The sequence below is a fragment of the Strigops habroptila genome, chromosome 7, assembly GCF_004027225.2.
Source record: "Strigops habroptila isolate Jane chromosome 7, bStrHab1.2.pri, whole genome shotgun sequence".
NCBI lineage: Eukaryota > Metazoa > Chordata > Aves > Psittaciformes > Psittacidae > Strigops > Strigops habroptila.
Window position 1 is genome coordinate 57,969,129 of NC_044283.2, and position 22,116 is coordinate 57,991,244.

The following is a 22,116-nucleotide window of genomic DNA, read 5'->3' on the forward strand; positions in this document are numbered from 1 at the left end:
TAACAACAGTGCTGAGACACTCCATTCTGCCTCTGTGCATAATGAAAGGGGTATCCGAAATGATGGCCATATGACATGTTAATGCTAATTTCCCCAATTCTTTTGAGCATTTTCACTGAAATTGAAGTATCTCCTATGCAGACTCACCAAGTAACTTCTGTTACAAGTCCCAAATGCTGGCTGAATAGTCCAGGCCAAAGATATATGTCTGGTCTCTTATAACAACAGGGCTGAGCCCCTTTGTTGATTAATTCTACATAATGCCCATCAAAGCTCACTGCTGCTCAAAAGGATGCATTACTAACTTATTTCACTTCTATAAAGCACCTCTCCACATCTTCCTCATCATTACCGCTGCATGGAAGACGAGCCCTTCATAAGATATTTCTTCCAAAACATAATACTCTTTAACCCAAACACTGATATAGTCAAATAGGAACACAGGCACAGTCCTTGGAGGTTCTTCAAGGGTCACGCTGTCACTAACACGTCAGCAAGAAGTAGGGAAAAAATGTGCAATTAACTGAGCTTTCTACTCAGAGGCTCAGAAACAACAAAGGGAGTTAATAAATTTATCTTTGAATTAGTATTTTTTTTTAATTTTCTATCTTGATTATGAAAAAATTAGACTTAAAAACAAACAAGAAAAAGGATTCTGGGATAAAATAAAATAACCTGTTCAAAACAAATTGGGTTTCTGGTTGTTTTGGGTGATTTTTATTTTCCCTCTTACAAATTGATTAAATCTAGTCTTGGCATGCTAATCTGAAGGAAAGAAAAAAATGTTCCTTGCCAAAAATGCAAACACACAAAATACAGTTTTCTAGCTCTGTCAAAAAATTTGCTTACCTCTTCCATTTGAGCATAGTGGCAGAATTCAGGCCAGATTTACAAATGAGCATACCTGAAATCATGTTGGGCAGCACTTTGCTAATATTTTCCAAGTTTCTACCATTATCTTGCATCTTCTTATGAATGGAAAGACTGTGAAATAATAGTTGTTGAAGAGGGCATATGTTCCTGCCTGTTTCATATATGCCAAGGAACAGAAGCAGGGCACCTTTCCTGGAAAGACTAACAATGACTCCCCTATATAGCATTCCTCACTGTTTCAGCCCTACCTTTCTCAGAGGGAAATGACTGCAGAAGAGGACAGTAGAATAAAAATGAGAAAAATTGAAGGAAAAAAGTATTTAGGAAAGGAAATTCAGAAGAAATAAGAAAGATGCTGGGAAGAGAGCAAATGTGCTGAAACACCAGTGGTCATAAAGGCAAAAATGTTTTCCTGCAGCCTGGGGCTGACTGATATGAAAAAAACCCCAAAAGATGGCATGAAAGATTGAACCAGGATTTTTATAAACAGTGATATACAGATGGACCAGTCAGCTGGAAAGGCCATGGAGTCGATGCTATTTTCTGGAGGGACAAACATCTGACAAGTTTTATCAGGCACCATCAGCTGCCAGCAGTCAGGTAGCAAGGCTGAAAAAGGGGCTGTGGGCTAACTTCTGACATTGTAAAGCCTTCATGGCCATTTTCTTTCCCTGGCAGAGGTTCCATTATACATGTGTACATTCGTAGAAAAGAGTCAGAACATATCTACCATTCTCTTTTTTTGGACTATGAACATCCTGTTGCATTCAACTTTGCTTTTTTCTTTTATCGGATGATACCTAAGGATATAACTAACTAGCTATAAGCACTAGTTATCCAACAGAGTTTGACTGCTGCTCTTCACACAGTACATCTGAGCTAGAGAACACTGAAAAAGTGGTTTTGAAACTATGCTGTTCAAACAACTTAAACTGCATTTAATGTCCCTTTATCAACCCATCAACTATAGCATCTGCTCCATCTAGTACATGATGGCACTCTGAAAACATACTGTCAAAAGCAACCTGGATGGAGGATTTTACTGTGGTGTCATCAGGACTGCAACTTCACCCTCAGGCCTGGACACGATCATGTGGTGATGTCCTCCACAAAACCCCACTCCCTCTGCCAGACACAACCTAGCAGATATACAAGACCTGATAAGGGTACTTTGAACCCCATTCTTTGTGACTATATCATCTAGGCTGTTCAGGAGGGCAACATGAACATGGATGGCATGTGCTTCATGGATGGCAAAGTTTGAGGCTTTTCATGCATTCATTAAGAACACAACACTTTCTGCTCTGCCTCCTCTCTTTCAGATGCTTGAAGCAGAGCATAGTGGTGCCCTTCCTCCTAGGAAGCACCCACAACTGAAAGCTGCAGCAAGGAAAAGTTATTTTCAGGCAAGTCACACACTGCACCAAGGACAGTAGTGATGAAAGCAAGAGGTAAAACAAACAGGCTGAGACTGAATGTATGACCTCATGATCAGGACGAAGCAATGTATCCAAAACTGACCTTTTTGCTTCCTTTTACTGCTTGACTCTAGAAATAACCCAGGTAGCAGTGCATAATTCAATCGCACTGGCAAGTTTATTCTCCTGCTATGTTACAAGGGCATGGTAGGCACCAACAATAAAGTTAAAGTAAATGTCAGGAGGCCAATGAATTGCTGAAGCAGACATTTGTTCTGATCTTCCATCAAGCACAATAACTCTAATGGAAGCTAATAGAGGGTTGTAAAACCTAATACCATGATGCAAGCAGGCAAACACCCAATGTATGGTTTGAGCACAGCAGGAGAAAGAAAAGCAGCAAGTAATAATCCTTACTTCACTTAGAGAGACATGAAAGCAAGCACAGAATTTCCCTACCAGCCCCTCTGGCTTGGCTGAAATCCCTCCAGGGGATCCATCACCCTTCTTCCTGAGCAGCCTGGTCCCAGCAGGTGATAGAAAAGGGTATTTTTGGGAGACATATCAGACTAGGAATGAAGACACGCTGAGCAGGTATGAACCATGGCTGACAAAGCAGCATTTCTAGCCATTTTATAAGCTGTGCTGCAGCTCCAGATGCTATGGGATAGGTCGCCAAGGAGGACCCAAGCGCTGGGGATGCAGGAGAGCTGAGCTGCAGGGTGTGACTACCCCCGAAATATGGCTGGCTTACTGCTACTTCTAGCTGCTCCCACAGCAGCAAGAAGTGGAGCTGGCTTTGCTGAGAGAAGGAAGGCTCGTTTTTCAGCTTTAGATAGGTGCTGGAAAAAGTCTACAAGCTTGGGGCAGGGAGTGTCCCATCCACAGCAAGGACGTGAGAAACCAGTGCCTAATTTATGGATGAATCAGTCTCCAACTCTAAGCACAGTGATGATTTCCAAGCCTCTTGCTTGGGCAGGGAAACCAAGTGGTTATCGACTATTTCATTAGTAACTTAGAACTGTGTTTGCTGTAAGCATCTTATTGAAGGCAAACTCCAGCACAAGCCCCTGGGCAAGCCTGGCAGGGCTTTCCTTTCAAAAATCATTCCTGGAAAGTCTTGATGTTTTTGTAGCAGCTCTCAATAGAGGTTGGTCCACATACTCCAAGATCCCAGTGGATCCCAGAGTCATTTGGCAGATCCCTATAGTCTTCCCACCAGCTGGTGAAAGTTTCCCAAAGCTGAACATAACTAAATTCCTCCAGAAAAATAATAACAATTAAAAGAAAATTACTATCTCCAGTCCCAATTTTAACCTGCCAGGCATTTCTGAAAACCTGGCTCTCCAATTTTAGCCTGCTTTGAAAGTGCGTAGCAAATTAAATGGGGCTCATTTCTTACGCAAATGATAGCTGGGGTTTCAAATAAAATAAGCCTAACCTTGATGGAGATTTCATCAGTGCAGGCTATTATTCCCCTCTGCTAATGGCTAACAGCCTAGGCATCTTCACCAAGCAGCAAGAGGTCTCCCAGCTGCCTTTGTGAATTATGGCTAGAGTAAGTAATATTAACCCCTCCAGGATAAGTACGTGGGTCATAAAACAAGAGCTGCACAGCTGCTAATACCAGCAAAGGCAGTTTTTATTAATCAGCTAGCTGAGCGTATGGCAGGAAAGCTGTCCACCCTCCCACATGGGACAGAAGGACCACAGGCTTCGTAATGGCTGTGCCATGTCACAGCAGTCCCATGTTAATTGATATCTTCCCTCATCTTTGGGGAGGGATAGGTATAAATATAGATGATGTGACATAGGGATGATCAGGGGTGTATGTGCTAGCGATTCACAGGTTGTTGCACCTCAGTTAAGATGGGAAACAGGGAGGAGAAAGCCAGAGAGTCTTGGTTGTAGGGTCACCCCATCCTGTTCACCAGCAAGCACTGGCTCTCTGGGAGTGCAGTGTTGCTCCCACACAGCAGCACAGCTAGCCTGCAATGCTGGGACTCGCTCACTCTGGCTAAAGAAGCGAATAAATCCCCACAGATTGCAGTAATAAGGATTCAGCCCACAGACTCTGTGGCGTAAACACACATCTGGTCTCCGTTTGTAATGAAATCAGCTGAAAGCACCACTGTGCATTAATAACAAAAACGTTCAACATATTGCTATCAAATAAGCTCTGCTTGTCTTGAACTTCTATTGTCACATGTTAATGCACTTTTAACACTGATAAATGATGAAGTGCTACAAAACATTCATCAAGGGACTTAACAGTCAAAAGATATGCATTACTGCAGCATTGTTTTCTATTCCATCAGTTCCTTTACAATTTGGGCAGAAGTTAAAAACAGAAAGTCAGAAGTGCAATGCAAACATTTCATATTGAGCCTGCCTTTCTTTGGTAAAGATTTCTCAACTGCAGGGTTTATCCCGTGCTTGCGTGGCATGAGAAAATCCTTGGGGATGCATGAAAGGGAAAGTTTCCCTCTGCAATAAGTTGGTATTTTCCACATGACCACCCACCTCCTGCCCTCTTTTCCTCCTTTTCTTGACACAAACAAGAACTGCCCTTCACTCTAGTTTCATTCTGCTTTCATGTCCCTCTCCTTCGCCTTTCCCTCACCCTCTTTGAATTAATTTCCATCAGATATTTACGATATTGCTTTCTCCTTGCAATTCCTCATTACCTCACATGGCTCATGCTTTATGTGTTGGTCACTTTGGGTTCCCTGTTGTGAAAACAACCAGGGAGCTCAGGAAGGTCAGTGCATAGACTCAGTGTGGTCAACACATGGGAAGGGTTTTACCTTCTGAGTGATGTGGTTGATCCATGGAGAAGAACAGTTGCTGAGATCAGGTCCTTGGGGCTCCCAGATCCCATCTGGTGCAAGACACCGGAACGTTGCAACACCTGGAAAAGGAAAGCCACTGTGTTCAGTGTTATCAGTTGCATTTTGCCCCCAGGACTCCACGTCACAGGCTTTATTTCACAATGATGGATACCTCATGCAAAGCCTGGGAGTTTATTAGTGCTTAGGATCTCACTAGGACCCTTCCGAGTCATTTCAGTGTCTTAGTCTCCCATCATCTTAGCCCTAAGACATAAAAGACCCATGAAGTAGTGCAAGGATATTATCTCCTTTTTGCCAGAGACTATGGACAGAGGTTTTTGCCTTAGGCCAGGCAGGAAAGATGCCAGGGACTAAGAAATCAAAGCTGCATCTCAAACACTGAGCCAGCACCTCAAGTGCTCTGTCCCACCACTGGTGCCCTGGGATCAGACTGTGCCTCAACTTCCATGATGCTTTTTATAGGTTTTACTACTCTGAATTATCATTGAACCATTTGGGTTGAAACACACAAAAGTTTAAACACTATGAATGCCAAGATGTGACATTGGGCTTTACTGTCCACCCCCTGCTGTCAAGAGGGACTTCACAGGAGAGTTTTCTTTGGCAAAGGCCACCCTAGATCCCTGCTGCAAAAGACAGCAGAGCACCTCAGGCCCTTCCAGACAAAGAGAAATGCATCTGAAATGGTGCCGTTAAAGATCTTTAAAAGGAAAGAAAGCCTGAACATGTAGTCTAGAGTCTGCATTATATAAAGTGCAGAGCCAAACTATTCAGCAGAGGAGTGAATTACAAGGCTAGGTCTGATGGTAGTGCTGACTGAAACCCGTGAGAGTTTGCTTATGCCTTCAAAGGGAGTTGGAAGCAGCTCACTGCTAATATACCACAGCTTTTAACAAGTTGCATGAATCACTGAAATTAGAGATGGGGAAGGCTTCTTGATATCCCCTATCAACAAGTTGGGTTATCTTCTTTTTTCCTTAGCTATTTTCATCCAGCTCTCGTGCCTAGAAAAGGGCTCCCTGCATCCAGCCTTCCTTTTCCTCGTCTCTCCATTCCTTTTCACAGTTTCAGTTCAGAGTCTCCTTTCTCCTCTCTGGAAACCACATAACACTTTTGGCATTAAATTTACCAAGTGGAGCTGGAAAGGTAGCAAAAATGGTCTTTACCTATTCTCACGACTGATGTCTTTCCACGCCCCTCATACTTTAACATATATTTTTATCAGTGTGACCTCTCCAAATTCATCAGAGAGTCAGCATTCATACACAGAGGTGTAAACGGCTCTCCAGGGTAATGGAGCAGAGAATTAACAGAGTCTCCCCCGCAAGCCAGATCCCTCCTTCCCTTATTTTCACACGATTTTCTCCAACTTCTGATTTCTTCTTGGCAAGGAGGTTTTCAGCTGGACACCAAGACTCACTTGAAAAATAAATACTTTTAGAAAACTGCATTTGTTAAAATATGGCAAACTAAACCATATGCCAAACCCCATTCTTTATTCGACTATATTTTCATTTGGACAGAGAATTTCCAAAAGCAATCTTTTGGAAGAAAACAACTGGGGGGAAGAGTAGAAGAAAAGGAGAAAAATCCAATAAGCAAAGATTTGGCTTTGTTTCCCCCCCTGCTTTCCCTGCTGATCACACTGGATGCTGTCTGCGGTCTGAAAAATCACTCACGCTAGTTCAGGAGTGCTCTGAAATGCTGGCCACAACGTTTGAAACACAAACAGTGCAGCAAAGAGCTTCAAAATGTAAGTTTTGTTTATTTCCCCCCTTTCCTTCCTCCACCCTCAATCAAGCAAAGCTTGAGCCCAGGATCTACAAATACAGGCAAAACCAGAGATAGCAGGCACATTGTACATAACTTCTGGAAGCAGAAGCTCTTATAGCACATCAGGCTGAACCCCACAAGGTCATTAGCTTGTACTCTCTTTTGGCCAGAGCTTGGGATGCTAAAGATCCTGCACAATGTGCTTGGCGTATTAAGGCTTTGGCCCGAGCCAGCTGCTTGTCACAACTCATCAAAGCAACGTAGACCTGACAGAAGGCATCAGTGTGATCCACTGAGGGAAGCATGTGTGCCAGAGAGGCCTGGAGCAATCTGGTTGCACACTCACAATGTCCCACGGGCAAATGGAGACAGCTTGCTGTGTCCTCCCACCCCTCAACTCACCTATCGAGCCCACAGGACATGGCTGCTTTGCCACCTGGCCCTGCCGAGTTCGAGACCACATAATATCGCGGGCTTCCATGGGGTCGCAGCTCTCTGCGCCGGCCGGCGGCAGCTGGGAGGAGGCAGGTGGGAGGTGTGTGGTCATTTCATCGGGGACGTCAGCCATAGGAGATGGCATGCTGGTGCTCCTGTTCCTCCTGCCCGAGGCTGAGGTGGTGGTGGGGCGGCTGCTGCTGCTGGTGACCATCCGTGCTGTAGTGCTGACTGTGGTGCTCCCTGGGCTTAGAGCCCCCGATGTAGACACTCCTGAAACAAAGGCATAGCTGATTAAAGAGAAGAAGGAAAACAGGGACACAAGCCTAGGTCCCAAGGATGCCCCCTCTGCTGACTGCAGTGGCCTGTGGGGTGTAGTTGGAACTACAGCTAACACAAGGCTTGCTGCACAGCCACCTTTCAGATCGAGGCTGGAGTACAAAGCGAGAGAAGCACACAGGGATAATGACTGCTGGAGCACAACTGATTTTCCAAAAGCACTAGCACTGAAATGCTAGTGAAAATGAAGCAGCACTTTATGCCCTCACCATTTTTCTTCCTGGCATTTTAATGTAAAAATCTTATTTTCCATCTTTTAGGGAACACCTAGCACAGAAGTGCTTTTAATTTTTTAGTGTTACTGAAGACCCAGCTGGTTTGGACAGAAAAATATTTTCCATGGTGTAATAAAAAAAACCCCATATCACAAATCCGTTCCCAAAACAGCAGTGCACAAAGGGATGAACACAAGACTCTTCTCCAGGGCAAGCTGTTCTTTTTCTCTCAGGTTCATGCCTTGCTGCTTCATCCCAACACCAGCGCTTGGCCCCTTGCAGGCCGTGTGGCAGATGCAAAGATGCATGTCAGCCCAGCCAAATCCTCCAGAGTTTAATGCTCAACAGGCTATTTAATTCAAAACCTGCAATGAGCAGTCAAGCAGCAAGAGGTGGGGAACCTGCTTTAGAAATGCACTAACCCATCCTACAACACATCCTACATCCTATAACCTACAAACGTCCTGCAACAGCTCCCCTAAATACTGCATGTGGTGAATATTGAAGGATGCCTACCTGATAATTACCGCAATTTGCCTCCTATTCAGACCAAGGTGCTTGCATAGACTGGAGCTTCATGGGGATTTCTTTATGGCTTGACCTGAAATCTCAGGTGCAGAAACTGAGGTTGGCGACCTCCAATTGCTCTTCCATTGCCCAAGCTGTGTACAGCTTGTGAAGAAGCCTGCTTCTCCCATCTCCTTTGCCTCTCCCAAAGATAAGCACCCTCCTGCTTCTCTCAACGTAACGCTTTCACTCTGATTAAATGCCAGATATTCACAAGTGCCCTCTCAATCCCTGTCTTGGAAACACCAGGGCTGTCTGGGAAAGGCAGGTAAGGAAGCCATATGAATAGGCTTCTCTCATCCTTGTCTGATACTATTCTCTCTTCAATTCCCACGCCACATTTCCCTACCATCCCACCTCTTTGAGCATCAAAAGTCCTTCAGAGTCACAGTTGCTCTATGTCCAGCAACACGAACTGGAGTTTCTACATTAAAGACAGCCAAGTGTGAACTCCAGCCTAGCCAGAAACTAAAATGTGAGAATCACCCTCTCACCCCAAGGATCAGCCTCTTAACTATACACCTGTGTGAGCAGGCTCAGCCTGCAAGCTCCTGAGATGGAGATTGTTCTCTCTTCTAGGTCTAGTGAAGACAACCACACTCACTATTTGTGCAATATTAGTATAATATTATAATGTATATGTATAATGATATTCCTGTCACTGGAGTTCATTCAAGCCAATCTATTTCAAACATACAGAGGCCTGCCTTTAGTGTAAAATGGAGGGTTTTGTTATTTAAGTCATTTAAGTCCATGGTGCTGTGAGCAATTCTGCCCCAGAGTAATCGATAACACAGCAGTTGAAACACACACTTCCTCTGGTTTTAGGCAATTTTACTCCAAGCCTGAGACAACCTCTCCTCAAACTTTAAAATTCAGCAGCATCATACACATAGTTTTCTAAGGGATCAGTATTTTTGAAGAAAATATTCAGTTTAAAAATCTGAGCTCTACTGTCCTTGGAAAAAAACCAACCTCAAAAAGGTGAGCAATAGCGCAACAGGCACTAAACCACCTGAACACCAAGACACTGATCTGAAATCCAGTCTCCCAAGCTCATTGATCAGATTTTCTAGCGTTCTCATGCCACCTCCCTTCCATTATGAACCCTGAGTTTGAATGAACTCCAACAAGTACAATGCAAACTCCTGCAGACATTGACAGATTTCTTCTCGTTTTTGCTCAAAGTTGTGCTAGATCAACAAGAACAAGAAGTTGTGGAGAACTTTTGCAGATATTATCTGTTTTACAACAGCAGGTACATGAGTACATCTTTTACTTCTTCATAGTAATGATTAGCCCAGTAGATAACAACCTGCAAATTCTCCCATTTACTCATGCAATAACAAGTTCTTTTCCATTTGCAAAATAACCTATGCTTGTACACTACAGGCAGAGGTACCAAGTAGATAAAGCAGATTTAGTTGCAAAACCAAAATTAGCAAACCCTCCCTTAAAATAATTCTTAGAGATATTTGTGAGCATATAGAAACATATACTGAGCACCCCGGTGTTCCCCTTGATCCACACACAGGGGTGCTACATTTCTGAGTCTGGTTTTCATTGACAGTCATTGAATATCTCTTGGCATGTTGTTTTTGGAGTAGCTCTGGCAAGTGTACTGTAGCAGCAAAGCAAAGAGATTTAATGGCATTTTCCTTCTGCCACAAAAAGAGAGTTGTTCTATCTTTAATAAACCCCTTGGCACTAGAGTCGAAATCTCTTTGAGGGTGTGTTCTTCCCAGTTTTTTCTTGTTCAACTGGGCTTTCTTGCTGCTTTTAATAATAAACACCTTGGCTATTTACATAGGACAAATTATAAGAAGACATAAAAGAGCTGCCATGAAGTGGCCTAACGGAGCGAGATGAATGGGATACCACTGAACTCAGTTCAAAGGTCTGATTATTCAGCAAGTCAATTCGGTAATGAGCTCCAGCGAACATGATCACCATGCTAACACCACCCAGTTTCACCTGCCCCAGGCAGCAATGCTTGATCATTTTCCTCACAGAACTGTGTGCTTTAAAACAAAGTTAATTGGTAAGAAGGGAAAGAACAAGACATGGGGATCATTTACATATAAATGATTCTCAAATCCAAGCAAAACCATGAAGAGAAGACTGCAATCTGTGCAAAATTACCTAAATCCTACAGCACAGAAGAGAGATCAAACCTCCAGCTTAACTTGGGCTGCCAATAAACTGTGAATTTTTAACTCAGGTAAAGCAGCATTGCAGCAGTGCTTTAACAGAAGGATTCTTCAGATAATACTTCATAATACAATCTTTGCTTATAGGCAAGCACTAACCTTTAAAAATCATCAACACTATTACAACTAAAAATGTATAATCTTGATTATTTTACTTTTACTACATGTTTTTACCATGCATTGCTATATCAAGACTTTCCAGACAGCTTTTGGGTAAGACTCAGTTTTTACTCCCAGGCTTCAAATCCAAGACTTTGCAGACTTCCATTCCATGACGCACAGCACTGCGATACCCTAACTATTCTATGGTTCTATGATAGGTGTTTTCACAGTACTCCCAAGGACGCGAATTGTGGCTGTGGAAACATCTCTTCATAAGAAACACCACAAAGTGGTATTTCATTTTTTTTCTTCCCTGCTTTATCTAGAGAGCTGGCACTAATAGCAGAAGGCTAAGTTTTGCCATCATTCAGCCTAGAGCTCCAGCTATTAAAAAAAAAAAAGCCAAACCTCAAAACATTTCCAGCATCCGCAGGGGAGTAATTGCAACTCCCAGAGGAGCAGCTCTACTCCCAACACATTGACTAGCAAGAAAAAGAAATTGTTATTTTTTTCTCTTCTTCCTTTTATTTCCCAACCTTTACACAGAGCTCAGGCTTCTGGAGGAGAAATTCTGGTGGAAGGAAAATCACAGGAAGGACTTGCTCAGAGAAAAATCTGTCTTCCTCTCCTCCTCCCCCATGTCCTTGTTTTCCCCTTTCCTGGCTTACCATGACAAGTGCACTACTGGCCTAAGACCATATCTGCTTCATATCTGCCACCAGGAAAATCTAGCCCACATATCATCTTACCTTCTACTCTGCCCATCTCTTCCTGGTGCTCCCAGACATGGGAGACGGCTTTCCCAGGTGACTCTGACTAGTATTTTCCTATTGCAAAAGCAGCTTTGATTTCCAGCAAGGCTACGTGTGATCACTACTAAGCTACCTTTTCTCTCATAGTTTTCTTCTGGCACCTAAATATCCAGCCTATGACCCAGCGTATTCAATAACTGAAAACACTCCTTAAGAGACGTCATGCGTTTTCTGTCCCATGAATGAAGATAACTGGCTGCCCCTCAAGCAGAAATTGCAGACAAGATTTCCTGGGTAAGGTTCACTGGCTTTTGCTAGGTAACAGGTGACAGAAGACATCTGTCAGGCTCTCCCCTGGGGGTTGCAATCCAAAGGTTTAGCCTGATGGCTATGAGCCAGCGTTTGCTCACGTAACTGCAAAGAGAGGCCACGCTCCAAGTTTCATGCAAAAGGTCCAAGCAAACCATGATGACTTCACTGTCCAGCGAGTTCTGTGCTCCTGAGCCTGACACTTAAGCAGATGTGCTGGGGTGCCAGTGGCCATGAGCCTGTGCCTGCTCCCTGTGCTGCAGCTGGTGCAATGCTCGAGCAACTGAGGTACAACTAATCCAAGGAGTTCAGCATCTCAATCACTTGGATACAGCAATCCCTCTTGAGCACGTCTAGGCTGCATTCACAATTATTTACACGTTGCTGCTGTGCTAAGACAAACGGAGCATTGCTGGTTTCTGAAAGGCTGCGAGAAACACAGAACCTGAAGGTGCCTCCCTACCTCTCTGCTGGTTTTGCCCTTTTCATATTTGTCAACCACATCCTTTGCTTACAGCATCCCTTTTTATTGCTTCTTTTACTGAAAGAAGGTACAAGTTGTATTTACATAGCAAATAAGTTTAGGCACGTCTTGAAAGAAGCAGCACAAAAAAACCCCAAACCTAATACAGTTGGAGGATTATATCACAGCTGGTTTTCTCTTCCCTGTCACATAAACATATCTCATGGGAATTAGTTCTCTACAAGCATTTTCAAAAGCATTCCAGAACATTTTCTCAAACTCCCTAGAAAAGAATTATTATTTGAAAAAAAATATATTCCAATTTTTGTTTGCCTTTTTTTTTCGGGGGGGTGTGACTTTTCACTGAACTCACTGTAAGGTGACAGAAAAGGATGACTGAAGTCAAGAAGCATGTAGGTTGAGCCTTGCACACCCGGTACCATCCCTAAGAGCTGCATAAACAGGTATCGATCAACACAGTTGTTAAAACACAGGTGGACTGCAACATTATACAGAGTGTACGCTGCAAAAGACATCACCCTGCAAAATCATTTCATGATGGTTGTCTGCCGGAAGACTAAAAGCCACATGCCAGTGCCACCCAGGAGCTGTGGGCCAGAGAATCAAAACGGTAAGATTAGCCCCTAAATTGTGTACAGCTCCTTCCATGTGTTTGAGAGAAACTGATTAATTTTTACTGCAGGTGAAGGCCAAGCAGGCTTCACATCAAACAGCTCTCCCCTGTACTCACACATGCCATTATCTGGGGAAGCTGAGTCAAAATTGTGTGCGAATGCAGAAGTTCACACACTGCTTCTGGAGAGGTTGGAGTTGTGGTTTTTGTTGTTGCAGCTTTATTGACTGAGACTGACAAAAGACTTGCAAAAACATTGGTGGGAAGAAAAAGTTAGATAAGCGATAGCCCCAGAGTGTTCAACATGGCATGTTGTCGTCAACAATGGAATAAGACACATAGCTCTTCTTTTTTCTACCTCTTAACCAATATCTGAAATAGCAGAGGAGGAGGATGCTGCATCTGAGAGAATAAAGGTCCATTCCCTTGTGGACTGCTGCCAAACGGAAAAACCCTTTCCGGATTTTTTTCCAAGCTCTTTCAATAGGGGATCAGTTTTTATGCCCAAAGCTACTCTGCCCACATGTGACTATACTGTTGGGCCTGATGCTGTGGTGGATTTGTCCAAATGTTGCATTCCCTGTACTAGGGGGAAACCTACAGCGGTGGTCCAAGACATCATGCAAACTCAGCTGTTTCAATGCACTTCAAGCTGGAATCACTTAAGACTCTGAGTTTTTTCCTCTAAATCTCAATTTGAGCATTTAACATAAAACAACAAAGACTGAGAACTGAAGTGTCCATAATCATTGCAACTGGCTCACGTCCAATCAATCTGCCCCAACTCTTCCTTTCTCACCGCACCACAACTCTCAGCAAGACAATTAATACTTTCAAAGCAGCCACCACATGGGACCAATTTCCAACAGCCAAAAAAATATGTCTAGCAGAGCTCCTTTGAATTAAAGTTTTACATTTCTGACAATGATCAACTGTTTATTACACGTGCCAGTTTGCTATGGAAAGGTCATTTTGTCAAAAACATTCTTGCTATTATTGCAAACTTCTAGGTTTTTCCTGAAAAAATAAGAACCCAAACAGCAGCCTGGCCTTTTTTTTTTTGGTGACATATAAACTTTTATGCTTTTGTGGGACTTCTGTGTATGTGCGTGTTTAAGCGCTTCATAGGTATTTTGGCTTTTAGTGCCAGGTCCCCAATTTAGCTGTCATTTGAATAAAAGAAGCTACTTTTTCTTTTCTTCTTTTTCTCTCTGACCCATTCTTCTCCAAGAAATTACTGGATCATGTTTAAAATAGGTAACTTCAGAGACACCAGAACATGTTTTAAATGTCACTGGCATGGAGTTACAGCACATTGCCATATCTAGCAATACCAGGAAATGAAGTGGCAAGGCACATGAGCATTGGCTGTTGTCTTCACCATGGTCATCTTCTCATAGAAGACAGTTCCTAAAATCTTCACTCTGTTTTCCTACTCAGGACCTCTGCCAAATCCACCTTTGCGAACCTCTTGTATCCTTTGGTGCCCATTCAATTAATGCCATATTGCTCTTTCCAGACTTTGCAACTGATTTTGAATGTTCAGGCAGAAATTTAACTGGACCATCATGCACAATACATAAAAATTGAGCATTTTATTTAATATCATGCTGTAACGCTTTTAGAAATGCAGATGAACTATGCCCATAGGAGGCATAGTAAACAGGAAAAGATTACAGAAGAGCTGATCTAATAGACAGTAGATCAGGATTTATTATAAACGGACTAATCTAATATGTTTGAGAGTTCAGTTCAAGAGCTATATTTAGGCAATCTAGCTTCAAATTGCTCTAGTTCTCAAAAATACTGTCATACATTTTTATTTTGGATTTCTGGACTTGAATGTGTAAAATCTGACTACTACTATTTTTTTTTTTTTTTTTTAATCCACATGCTATTTCACAAAGGAAAAAAAAAAAGCTTATGGTCTCTTTCTAAGGGCACGCCAGCTGCATGTTATTACTGAATGTATGGAGTGAACTTCTAACCTCCTAAACAATCTCTGTCCCCTGGCGTGGTTCACATCTATCGGAACCAGTGGTGCAGATCTTATACACTGTCTTCCAACCTGAATCCTTAAAACTCTATTAAAAAGAAGCCCGGTAGGAATTCCCCAGTATCCCATTGTTAGAGAAATCACTTTTGATTTCAATAACAGGTGCTGTCAGTTTTTTATTCAGACCATGTTAGAGTGCAGACACGTGAGCACTATACTTATATCTTTCAGAGATTTACTGGAGGCTGAGGTTGCCAGGTTTGTATTTCTTTTTTAACCTTTTCATTAAACCACGTATATGTTTTATCCATGCAAGCTGAAACATATCTTTTAGTTTCTATGCAGAATAAGCACATGCATAGCTGTTAAGCAGGAAAAACAAATTTCCTTGTCTGTAGCTTCATTTCATGTATGTTCTCTGCCTTTTGCCTGGACTTTCCATCTTTAACTGTATAACTTGCATGTGCTCTGCATAGACAGTGCCAGATAGAGCCGGTCTTTCTGCAGCAGTTCTCCATCTCTGCATTTGCAATGAATGGAAGCAAGTGCAGGAATCATAAAATGACTATTCACACCCTAGAATTTTCTGAGGGTCGCAGACAGCCAGCTTATACGACTATCCAAAACATTTCTTCAGTTGTGAGCTACAAACACAGGTTTAATAAGAGAAAACTATCATCTTCAAATAGCCTCTGTTCATCTGTCTGTGTAATATCTCCAATCTAGATGTTAGTCAGCAAGATGGCCAATTGCATTTGGATAAATGCCTTGGACTCTTTTAAACATATCATAATCTGCCTGTGAAATGGCTGGATAGTTGCTTTCCAATTTGTGAAATGGTTCAAATGCTGTAAATAAAAAAGAAATTGGACAGCTTTCAAAAGGACAGATTAGACTTTCCAGTTCTCAGTGATTCAGTGCTTCTAAGCTACACTCCTGTGATCTCTGTATTAATATTTAAAACTTGATAGTGTTATGCTGTTATCTTGAGAAAGAGGGCATACTACAACTGAACCCAAAGAGACAACCCACTGGAGCTATAAGAAATCAGCTTCCTGGCCCCACAACACATGAGTGTGCAAGAAGTATAGGGGAAGAGGTGGGTGGAAAGCTGCCTGGCCCTGCTTCCTCCTGTCTAGTTTGTAGGATTAATATCACGTAGGCTGCTCTTTGCATTTACTATGCATCTCCCCTTACACCATGTGCACTGTCCCTCAATCTCAGCTGCTCTGAGGCTTGGGATTTGAGGTCCCTCCCAGTTTTGCATACCATTGCTGGCCTTCAAAATCATCCCCAATGCCCAATGTTTTACGTACAAACACATTCTGCAAGTGGGCTGGTCAGCTGAAATAAAAGAGAGGAAAGGGAATAAACCACAAAATATTGAAGGTGGAGCTAGGGTTACTTACACTCTTCTATCTCTAACACATATTAGGATTGACTTCATTAGCATGCAGGTCATACTGCATTCCCAGACATGAATTGGAGACCTGAAAGCAGGGTCTGCTGTCTGTACAGTAGATGTTATATCCATACTGCATCCTCTAGAGCCACAGGAATGATAAACCTGCCAGCAAAAGATCACCTTTCGTTATTCGCGAAACCCACCTATTTTCTCTTGCTACAACCCAGGTTATTTCAAACCTGATTCAAAAAAATCCTTCTCCAAAGCTGCCGAAGTGATTTCTCTCTACAGGGCACCTGCTTCACTCATTGGCTTCTATGTTATTTATTTCTTCTATTTATTCTTGCTCCTACAAGAAAACCAGCCTGAACTATGCAGAGAGCTGACCACTGAAACCAGCAGAAATAGGGAGATGTTGAGAAGGCATGTCTTTTCTCATCCTTTGAGCATGCTCTGGTGCACCTCAGTGTGGATGTGTTGTCAAGACCCCTCCTGTAAACCAGATGGCAGGCACGGCGTCGGCCTTTTGGCTACGTCTTGTTTTGGAGCTCAACCCACTCCCCAAACCTGCCAGCAATTTTCTTTTCGCCCCTGGAAAGGAAGGAAGGAACAAGCCTGTGCTAAACAGACAAAAAGGTCTTTCACTTAAGCCAATCCTAAGAAGCTGACAAAACTCCATTGTGAGGATATCAATATTGAGCTACTTTCAGAAATAAAGCCGTTTCCCTGACAAACCATAAAACACTGTTTAGCTCCTTTCCAAAACTCTTTATTACTTATGGAGAAATGTCAATATTTTGTAAAGCTCAATTCTAATAGCTGTATTCATGTTGGCTCAGGGATCTGCCTAAACAATACTTAACTACAGAACTGGTGTCTAAATCTGTTTTATAAATATCTGATGTTCTGTGGAGGGCTTTAACAATGAGAGTGCGATTAATATTACGAAAAACACATTTGCTTCAACAAAGCGGATTTATAACAAATAAACAAACTGTGCAATATACAGGGCATTTTAAGGTGAAATGAACTGGGTAACATTTTCAGGGTCTTCATAGTACACTTCAGTACTTATGGACACAGGCAATTTGGTACACTCTTAAGTCCACACGAATGTCCTAACAAGCCTGGCACGCAAGCATCCCTCACCTGTGTCTCAAAGGCTAGTCTTTTGTTGAGGGAGGACATTGGGGTGCTGTTGAATGTTGAATATGCATTCGTATGCCTCAGCATCTCAAGGAGATGGCAAAGATCTCCAGCCTGAAGGCACTGCCGTGGCTAATCATGTCAGCTGAAAAGTCACAGCAGAAAGCTCAGAAGCAGGAAGGAACACCATCCAAAAATCAGAAAAGGATTTAACCTAACTTGTTTGGCTCTGCATTATTAAGGGATACCAGCTCCCATGCAGTTAGCTTTGGCTGAGACACAGTTTTAAACTCTTACCCAAGGGGTTGATGACCGTATGACAATACAGAAGCCCAAGGTGGAAAAACCTTCAACACTTATTTCTAGCATTACATCTGTCAGCTTTCAGATTATTCTTGTTAATGGCTAGTTCAGACCACCACATTGCCATGTAAGCATGTTTTCCTTGTGAAGCAGAAGAATATACCCATTGACCTTGTAGGACTTTGAACTGGGCCCACGGAAAAGAAAAACATAAGAAAAAATTACAAGAAAGTGAATAGTAGCACTGAAAAGAGAAATATTTTAGGTCAAAGCTATATGATTGGCTCTCCAGGTTTGGCATGTGGTTTTGCATGCACTCAGGCACTAAAGTTTACATGCCATGGGGAATTACTGCTCCAAACCAGAGCCACCCAATGCACAGAGGAACATCCAGGCGGTGCTGTGCCAGAACAGGGATTTTCCATAATGTACTCTTGGCCTGGAAGCCTAAACTGCACCCAATCCACTTGGGCTACCAACAAGGCATTGCAGATCCCGAGGAGCATCAGCAGAATCTGAGGAAGTTGGAAACTGGCAAAGAGAAGCAGATAGGATACCAGAGAAGTGAAAAAAAGTAAATTGTACCCTGTAGAGATTTTAAACAATGTTGTATATATACACACATAAGTGTGTACCTGATATCTCCGCAAAGCATAAATGTGATACTTTGAACAAAAGAATCATGTCTCTTGTAAAGAAAAAAAAAAAGATACATATATTCAACATGTGAAAAAAGAGGAGAGAGAGGAGAGAGAAGAAAAACTCTGGCCTAGTCCAATGCACATACTTTAAAACATATACCTGCTGTCTGGCTAAATGTGAATGTATCTTCATATGACTGTAAGATTCAAAAGCGTAACAGAAGACTGGGAGGGAAAAAAAGAAAAAGAGTAGTCAAGCAATCTGTACCTGATTCTAAAATACAGCAGAGATCCTTATATACTTACAGATATTTAAGTATCGGATAAAACTACTGCTACAATCAGGGCTAAAGAGCTGCTGTATACTTCTAGCACATGGCCTAAACCTCATTTTACAGCTCTCCCAGGTAAAATAAAATAAATGCATCAGTCTACAGTGATTATTAGTTTATCCTCTCTTCAGCATCAAATATGTTGAAATGGTTTTGTTTTGTACATATTTTACAGCAGACACTTTAGTACATGTGTTGAGACCTGTAATGAGCCTTTCACATTCCATGCATGCACCAAGAAGTTTCATCAACTTGCAGGGAAGAAGTATATTAGTTTTTCTAGTCATTGCAGTGCTTTAGAGGTACTAAAACCCTCAAAATCCCTAATATTTTACATTATGCAGCCAGAACTCATTTTACGCCAATGCTGACCCAAAATCTAGCTCACTTATGTAATCAAAAGCAACTCTTCTTCCATTAGCTTAAATGTAAATGAGAAAAAGCATGCAGCTGAAGCAGACAGAATAATTTATAATGAGAGAAGATGTCAGGCCAGGAATACTAAAAAAACCCAGAGCATAGCACTGAACTCATTTGGAATTGAAGGAAATAACAGACTTTCTAGTATGGTGGTCAGGCTTGAGATGGGAAGGAAAGAAGAAGGTCTCCTGTGATGGACTGTTGTGGTCAGCAGTAAACAAGTCAAGAAATACTGAAACCTTCAAATAAATCATAGAAGCATAGAATCATAGAATGGTTTGGGTTGGAAAGGACCTTCTAGTTCCAACCCCCCCTGCCATGGGCAGGGACGCCTCACCCTAGACAAGGTTGCTCAAGGCGCTGACAACCTGGCTTTGAACTGCCAGGGATGGGGCAGCCACAACTTCTTTGGGCAACCTGTTCCAGTGCCTCACCACCCTCACAGTAAAGAATGCTAGAGCCTGACTGACCACTGATCAGAAACACAGAGTCGATTGGCATGCTAACCCGGAGCTGCTCAGCAAAATAGAAATTACAAGTGTAAGCACTGCAGCGGTAAGCAGCCTGCTTGCTCTGTTCAGCTGCCATGGAGACTGTTCCAAGGCAGAGAAAAATGTGACTTTGCTTGAAGAGAGAGAGAAAAGAGAGAGATTTGATTTAGAAACCTGAGTCAACCAGTCTATGGACAGAAAGAAAAGTAACCTCAAAAGCTGTTCAATCTGCCCAAGACCAGAGGTGCTCTTTGTAAGTGGGTCACAACATTGATGACAGCAGGAACCTACAGGTTCCTGGAGGGCCATTGCCTTCACTGTATCAACACTTCCATGCCCAAGCCTTGGCTGGAAATGCCACCAAACAGCAAGCAACTTCTGACTTTGTCTCCTGAAAAAAACACAGTGTCTCTTACAGCAGATCTCTGGGGCACGGAAGAAACTGCAAGCCTCCCAACTATTTGCTCACCTTTCCTTGATGTGTTTAGTTGCTGCTTGGAAAGATTTAAGCCTTTCCATGGATAACTAGAAAATCCACAACTATAGTATGGATGCTAAGAACAGACTGGTGGGGAGAAGCGGAGGAAAATTCCACCCTAACCAGGCAACCCCATGTCCTTACTTCTTTCTTATCACCATCACAGCCCACGACACACTCCTGGGAAGCGCTGAGATGTGCCAAGGATTAACAGTAAAACAAGAGGAGGACAGGGAAGTCTTTGATCCTTCTGTGCTATTGTATGAGGAAATTAGAGGGTAATGTGAAAGAACGAGCTCTTCTTTTGATCCACATTATTCCCTGAGGAATCTCCTGCAAAGTCTGAAGCTCAGACAAGGTATTGGACTGAAGGGACGACTCTTCCTATCTTCTGTGCCAAGCTCGGCATGTCCACAGTACATTTCTGAGTACAACATACAACTCTCTAATCCTCTTGGCAGCAGTCACTCATACAAGGTCAGTCTCCCTGGCCTACAAGATGCCTTTCCAAATTAAGCTATTATTTTCCCTTATTAAACTTCATACTTGAGCTAAAACAGTGACACTGATTCAGTTAAACTTTTGCTGTCTACAACTCTGTTCAGAGCAGAGCACACAAAAATCTCATAGAGTCTGAGATGTCCGGTCAAACAGACTCCAACAAGGCAACAGCTTGAAACTAAGGGAGATGCAACTTTATTTCAGCCACATGCATCATTTCAGTTCCAGGGACAGCAATGTGAATTATGCTTCCCAGATGAGATTTTGTCTTCAGTAACAGCAATGTGCATCCTGTATGAAGAAACTCAAGAGCATCTTTAAGAGTAGCCTACAATACACTGGTAGCTACTGGGACATGCTGACCCAACACCTATTTGCCACACATGGCTTTCAGCCTGCTGGTGACTGCTGTTCTGGGTGGGGATGGAGATGTTCTTCCCCAAAAGGAGCTATTATTTACTTCCATTCACTACCACTAAGGGAAAGGGGTGGCAATAAGGGGAAAAATCAGCTCTCAATCCAACCAACTTTTAAACATGAGCCAGTACTCACTGGACAACAAACCTCAATAAGCAACTTAGGCTGAATATGGTCTAATAGAAAGGAAATTTTAGATGTGTGCAAAGAAAACCAAATAAGACACATAAGGAAGGAGCTGATTCTAAAAGCAGATACTAAATTTCTTTTCTGTCTTGCATTCTGAGCCAATATTGTTCAAGGATGTTTGACAATCTGTTTGCCAGCTGAAGCATGCAGGACTCCAATAACAACATAACAGAAAATTATGTGCCCCTTTCTGTCAAGCTGAGGCAACTCCATGCTGTGGTGTTTGCCTAAATGAAAAACAAAATCATGGCAGAACTGACTCAGGCCAGCCTAAGAGCATGTTGAATGAGATGGAACAGAGCTGGGGAACAAGGGAAAGAGGATGCAGAGGGTGTAAAATGGGAATGAAGCCACACACAAGGACCAACCTGGCTTAACAATTCCTTCCTCCTATGATTAATACTAATTTGGGCCTTTCTAGGTTGCTTTTTTCGTTTTGGTAGTATCTAAATCTTAAAGCCCAGCCTGGCTGGATGAAAGCAGTATGAGCTAAGCCAGTATCACTGAACATTTTTCTTTTGGAGATGATTTCCCTGCAGGGATCCTCCAAGTGGGAAATGCAGTGTTAGATTGCCTTCATCAGCCAACAGGAACATTGCGCCATTGAGGCCAAGCCCTCACAGGTGATAGAATCCCTGCTGAAATTTCAGCCTAACATTCAGAAATCTCCCACTCTCCCTCTTATCCAGATTCCTCTTCTTACACATTGAGTAAAATCTCATTCACGTGGAACCTGCATTACAGCTTTCTGGGCACAGTGCTGGCTTACCTTCACTAAAGTGGACATGAAATCGCTATTTTTAGCTCTTTTCCTCATGCTGGGTCAGATCCAAAACTTAACCCTGCCTCACCTCT

General features: G+C 42.6%; 1 protein-coding gene across 22 annotated transcripts in view; it reads right to left on the reverse strand.

Moving 5' to 3' along the window:
* ADGRL3 (adhesion G protein-coupled receptor L3) overlaps positions 1 to 22,116 on the reverse strand; it is a 515,916-nt gene that overhangs the window by 101,141 nt on the left and 392,659 nt on the right. For all 22 annotated transcript variants that reach the window (XM_030492003.1, XM_030492008.1, XM_030492007.1 and 19 more), the window contains 2 exons: positions 7,319 to 7,624; positions 5,099 to 5,202 (listed from right to left, as the gene is read on the reverse strand). In XM_030492003.1, the coding sequence (XP_030347863.1) occupies positions 5,099 to 5,202; positions 7,319 to 7,624 (410 nt within the window). The remainder of the gene's footprint in view (positions 1 to 5,098; positions 5,203 to 7,318; positions 7,625 to 22,116) is intronic.